At 38.9% G+C, this 6,205-nt stretch overlaps 2 protein-coding genes across 5 annotated transcripts in view; both read left to right on the forward strand.

Annotated features, from left to right (window-relative positions):
• Positions 1-2,523, forward strand: part of LOC107661950 (lysine-specific demethylase 2A-like) — a 3,030-nt gene extending 507 nt beyond the window's left edge. Inside the window, exons 2-4 of the mRNA XM_016451769.1 lie at positions 7-11; positions 1,316-1,528; positions 1,623-2,523. Coding sequence (XP_016307255.1) covers positions 7-11; positions 1,316-1,528; positions 1,623-1,804 — 400 coding nt within the window. The 3' untranslated portion in view covers positions 1,805-2,523. The remainder of the gene's footprint in view (positions 1-6; positions 12-1,315; positions 1,529-1,622) is intronic.
• A 1,577-nt stretch (positions 2,524-4,100) lies between these two features.
• The window catches only part of LOC107661935 (ankyrin repeat domain-containing protein 13D-like), an 18,998-nt gene continuing 16,893 nt past the window's right edge, over positions 4,101-6,205 (forward strand). For all 4 annotated transcript variants that reach the window (XM_016451732.1, XM_016451734.1, XM_016451733.1 and 1 more), the window contains exons 1-2: positions 4,101-4,925; positions 5,014-5,149. In XM_016451732.1, coding sequence (XP_016307218.1) covers positions 4,842-4,925; positions 5,014-5,149 — 220 coding nt within the window. In that variant the 5' untranslated portion in view covers positions 4,101-4,841. The remainder of the gene's footprint in view (positions 4,926-5,013; positions 5,150-6,205) is intronic.

Consider the following 6,205-nt stretch of genomic DNA (forward strand, 5'->3'; position numbering starts at 1 on the left):
GAACCCACCAGGTAATCCTAAGACAGCTCAACTGTTATTTATCGCTATTTCTTGTATTACATGAAAATAGGGATGTGCTATATTGACAAATATTTCAACAATATTATTTTCAATATTTTCTGGGATGTTGGCGATAATGATAATTAGACAGTATTTAGCGGAGTGTGTTTTTGTGCTGGTGCCATGGCTGGTTTAGGCCTGTCATGAACAGCTGACTGCCAAAGCTTGTCATTATGTGCAGTGGTCAGTTCACAGCAGTATTTCAAATTTCCACTACAAGGCACTATTTTGTCCCCTAAACTAATTTCGAAGGACATTTTAAGGGCATTTTTTAAATACTTTATTGCATGTATGCATCATATTTTGTCAAGTTGTTATTTTTAACATTAATTTCAATTAGAATAAGACCCTGTTACAAATAAAACAAGGCCTTATGTCTTTCATGGGACGAAGAGGATTAAGTAAGTAGTAAGTACAATTAAAATGAAATCAACAAAATCCATCTTTGCACTGCAGCGGTGACACAGAAGGTGCATCTGGAAAAGCATTTATTTACAGACTGTTTAATGCAGCTCAAAAGTGGGTTGCACGCATTTACAACTACATTTAAAAAAAAAAAGTAATTTTTAATTATGAAATGGTTTTAAGAAAATGAATACTTCAAGTATGAAACACAAACCGCTAGTGGGTGGTGGCAAGTCACTGTTTTAAAGGAATAGTTCACCCAAAAAAGAACATTTGCTGAAAATTTACTCCATCTCAGGCCATCCAAGATGTAGGTGAGTTTGTTTATTCATGAGAACAGAATTGGAGAAATTTAGCACTACACCACTATCTCACCAGTGGATCCTCTGCAGTGAATGGGTGCCTTCAGAATGAGAGTCCAAACAGCTGATAAAAACACGATAATCCACAGGACTCCAGTCTATCAAGTAATGTCTTGTGAAGTGAAAAGCTAAATGTTTTGCAAATTGTTTTTTAAATCTGTTCCAATGAAAGAAGAAACTTGTCTGGAATGGACTGAGGGCGAGTAAATTTCAGCTAATTTTCATTTTTGGGTGAACTATTGTTTTTTTGTTTTTTGAGTAATTTGTTCATATCATTCATTCAGCTGGCTGATTCATTTGGTCATTGAATCATTTTTTAAAATTGATTTGTTCAGATTCCTTCACTACTGAAGCACCCCTATGTTGCTTGGAGATGACACAAAAGCTCAAGAAAGCTTGTCATTTTTACTGATGTGCAAACTGAAATGATAGTAAGCGATGCATATTGCACGCCCCTACTTGAAACCTATGTGTCTGTGTGTCCATAGCCAGTGACAACCGTTCCCAGATGAAGAACATGCAGTGCTTGTGGCTGTGCGGTCTGGAGGTGACCGAAGCCACGCTGAGGCTGATCATCAGACACATGCCTCTGCTCACTCGTCTGGAGCTCTCGCATTGTCCCATCACAGATGGTGCTCTCAACCTCCTCAGCGCCGTGGGCTCCTCCACACGCAACACACTCACACACCTCAACTTAGCAGGTACGCAGACACACGCCAACCCATTTACAGCTCTCAACTAAGGAGTCTAAACGTTAAACATGAATGAAAAAACGTCCCTGTTTGATGTTATCAGGTTGCAGCCGCCTGACAGACCGGTGTCTGGTGTACCTGCGGCGCTTGTCCTGTCTCTCCGTACTGGACCTGCGCGGCTGCAAAGGGGTCTCGCGGCAGGCGTGCGAAAGCTTTATCTCCGAGCTGTCTGTCAATGCCCTCTACTGCCTATCAGATGACAAGCTCATCCAGAGGATATCGTAAAACCCGCCCTCCTCAGGGAGAGAGAGACTTTGTGAATATTTGTGTGACTGAGAAGGAACGCAGAGTCTGTCTGCATGTGTGAGTGATGGTTTCTGTAGGTCTGTAGGGATGCTCTCTGTTTGACAGAGGACCGGGTTTCATGTATAGCGGCTTAGGAGGGAGGAGCTCGAAGCATCCAGGGCTGAGCTTATGTATAAATAGGTCTGGGTGATGAGTATCCTTTTGTAGTTAACTATTTCTCTTTGTTCTGTGTTCACACAAACACTGCAATTGGCAATCAGATCAGTTCTCAGGCCTGTCATGCCATGGGCTCTTCAATTAAAGAGATCAACAGGTGCTATTCCTTTACAGTTTGATTTCTATTTCAGAGCAGCTTTCTGTCTGCTTTTAAAAACCTTTGCTTCTACTGCTGAACGATACTCTAATGCATTGTCCAGATCCTGTCATCTTGATGCAGATCCATTTATCCTCAGTAGTGTGGAGGTTTTGCATTGCATTTCTTTTATTTTTTTTTCCCACTCATCCCCTTAAATGTCATTTTACTTGAGGAATACCTTTTTGTTCTTAATTCCTCTCCCTCCTTAATACCTGAGAGTATAGAGATATATAAATATATAAACACCCTTGTGTAAATGTATTCCTCTCCTGTAGTATGACAGAAAGAATCCTGTAGCATTATAATTATTTTCAGAAGCTTTTTCACTTTTTTTTTTTCTTTTTCAAGAAAATAAAAATAATGGTACAAATGTGAGCTTGAATTGATTTGAATTAATTGGAGATGCTGAAATCTGAAGTTGTTTTATTGAAAATGTTTACAATATGTTCTTACTTGGTTAAGTGATTAGCTAAATGCTAAATTGGTTTAGATGACTTACAACACTGGATATAAATTAATGTGTCCAATGGCTATTAAGACCTAGCCATATAATGCACATGATAATTTATTTATTCATTATAGAATTTTGGCAGCCAGTCCTTTAGCGAACGAATGTCTTCATTCAACCATCAACAGGTAAAAAGATTATGGTTTTCATTATTCCTGCCTAGTGTAAAAATCTGATTTCAGAAGACTGTGCTCAGGTGTGTTTCTAAACTCAGTATATCCTATTCTGATGTAGTCTGATCTTAAAATAGTTCATAAATTTAGCAATATGCTATTCAGATTCTGTCTGGGTTTTAAATGAGTTTGTACATTCAGGACATAATGTTGTCTGATCTCAGATGAGTGTATAAATTCAGCACATGATCCTGTCTGATTGAAGAATCCCTGTCTGATGTTATTTGGTCTGGGATAAATATCTGCTTCTGATGCTGTGGTCATGATGCCGTCTGATTTCAGATAACTATCATTTCAACTGTTGCTCTTTGATCTCAGTTGAGTTCATGAATTCTGTATATGATGCTCTCTGATCTCAGAAAGGTGTACAAACGCGGCTCACCCTGGTCTAATGCAGAGTTCATTAGTACAACCCATGTATTTTAAGGTGGTTTTATAAATTCAAAACATGGTCTGCTGCAGTCTGATCTCAAATGTTCATAAATTCAGCGACATGCCTTTCTGATTCTGTGGCTGGTCTTAAATGAGTTTATACATTTAAGACACAATGCCATCTAATCTCAGATGAGTTTAGAAATGTAGCACATGATCCTGTCTGATCTCATAAGGGTTTCCCTTGTCTGCCTTAATGTGATTTGATCTCAGATCAATTCTGTTTCTGATGCTATTTGATCTCAGATCAGTTTACAAATTCTGGTGCATGATACTGGTTCATCTCAAATGAGTTTATAAATTGTGCTCATGATGCCGTCTGGATTCAGACAACTAGAATACAATGCTGTCTGATCTCAGATGAGTGTATAAACTCACATGATCCTGTCTGATCTCAAAGGTTTATGAATTCACATCCCTGTCTTATGTTATTTAATGTCAGATAAATGTTTCTGATGCTAAGTTTAAAAATTCAGCATGATTCTGTCTCATCACAAATAGAAGTCATGCACTCTAAATTTTAGATAACTTGATGCACCGTGATGCTGATCTCAGTTGAGTTTATAAATTCTGTCTGATCTCAGAAGAGTTAATGAATTTACCACATCCATCTGACATTATTTGATCTTTAATACAATTTTTTTTCATGTGGTCTGACCTCAGGCGAGCTCATCTCCGCTCCATTTATAAATTGCGGTTATGATGCACTATGAAGTTTTTAAATTCAGCATGTGATGTTATCTGATCTCAGTCGAGTTGATATATTCTGTACATGCTGCTGTCTGACGTCAGACGAGCTACGTTCATTCTCCATAAGCGAAGGCGCTCGAGGAGGGTATCCGCAGCCAAGCCTGCATCCGATGCATTTTCACCTGATTCACATGGATGGAAATTAGGCCTCTGCTCGCTTTCCGCGGTGGGTTATCTGCATTTCCCCACCGGTTCAGTACAGCCCGGTCGGAATATAATGGAAAGCTGTCCTTTTCCCAATCAGAGGATAGTGTTAACATCATGTGTCAGCGAGCTCCAGCAACACTAGCCTGCTGAGGAGGATGTTGGGAAGCTATCTGCTAACGCAAGGATGCTTTACTGCAAATAAACCTCTAACTCATCCGTGCTCTCGAGTTTACCTCTTTTAACGGAGCGCCGCTCAATTTAACCGATCAATTTTCAACTCTTTTAGCCTCGAAGAGGATATTTGATAAAGACTTGCAGAGATTTTGACTTAGCTTCGCTAGCTAAGCAGCTGTTGGCTTGACTGTCAGTGGATATTTTCAGCAAACGGGAGATTTTACAGCAAAACAACGCTCGAATTAGACCGGTAATGAGTGTAAATGAGACCTCTGGAGCCCGGAGGGAATGAATTCAGTGAGCAGATTAAACGACACGTTTTATCAAATGAAATAAACGCTTGTGTATCTGTTTAGATGCAAAGGTGGCCGCAACCCAACAAACATTTCCTAAAAACCTACTCGGCGACCAAAAATAAAACGTAACCACGTAAAATAAAATCTAAACTGAAAACTTAAATCAAGCATCACTATTGAAATGGCTGAAGAGGCGTTTCCTTTACATTATCTGGTGTGGAACAATCAGTTTCACGAACTGGACCGAGAGCTTCAGAAAAAGCAGGTACATGGAGTGGTTTAAACTATTTAGTATCTTAATGAATAATTAGTATCTTTTTCCTCTCTAAAGCCGTGTGTTGTGTGTGTTACAGCATGACATTGAGCGGCTGGACCCGCGCGGGCGCACACCGCTCGAGCTGTCCGTGTGTCTCGGGCATCTGGAGTCCTCGCGCGTGCTTCTGAGACACAGCGCGGATCCCACACACAGCAACACACAGGGCTGGACAGGTACAGCTTCACACACTGATCAGCCCTTCCGTCCTTTACCCGTGCAGTTCCCAAACCCCGCGTGACTTTACTCAGTGGAAAACAAGAGAAGAGATGGGCTTTTATGATGTTCTAAAGCTAGTTGGATTCCATGCATTTGACCTAAAAAAATCACACTATGAAAAATATGCATATAAATAATTTTTAAACCATTTTTTTTTAAATCCGTAAACTAAATATTATAAACAACATTGTAACTATTTTCCAAAAAATATTAAGGAGCTCCAACAGTTTCCAACATTCAGAATCAGAATCAGAAAGAGCTTTATTGCCAAGTATGTTTGCACATACAAGGAATTTGTTATAGTGTCACAAGTTTCCAGTACATGGAGACAACAACAACACGCAGATAATAAAAATAAGATGTGAATAAAATACACATGCATAAATATAAACCACAAAAAAAAAAAAATTTGTATGTACAGGTGTGCTATAGATAGAATAGGAATAGAATAAAATAAAATAAAGTTGTAGGGATGTACTAGGGTTTAGGGTGATAAATAAGTATAAGGTTATTGCACATACTTTAATTGCACAATGGGAGAACATTAACTGTTCATGAGGTAGATTGCCTGGGGAAAGAAACTGTTCTTGTGCCTGGCTGTCCTGGTATTCGGTGCTCTGTAACGCCGACCAGATGGCAAAAGTTCAAAAAGGAGATGGCTTGGATGTGATGGATCCAGAGTGATTTTCTGAGCCCTTTTCCTCACTCTGGATGTATACAGTTCTTGGAGGGTAGGCAGGGGGGCACCAATTTATTTATTGATAATAAATCGGCATATTATAATTTCTGAAGGATCGCGTGACTGATGAAAATTCAGCTTTTCCATCATAGGAATAAATTATATTTTAAAGTATATTAAAATAGAAAACTGTTATTTTAAATTGCAGTAATATTTCACAATATTACTGTTTTAACTGTATTATTGGTCGCATAAATGAAGCCTTGATAAGCATAAGAGACTTCTTTAAAAAACAAAATTACTGATCCCAAACTTTTGAACGGTGATGTGTGTG

Source organism: Sinocyclocheilus anshuiensis, unplaced genomic scaffold (genome assembly GCF_001515605.1).
Source record: "Sinocyclocheilus anshuiensis isolate Anshui unplaced genomic scaffold, SAMN03320099.WGS_v1.1 scaffold759, whole genome shotgun sequence".
NCBI classification, from domain to species: Eukaryota; Metazoa; Chordata; class Actinopteri; order Cypriniformes; family Cyprinidae; genus Sinocyclocheilus; species Sinocyclocheilus anshuiensis.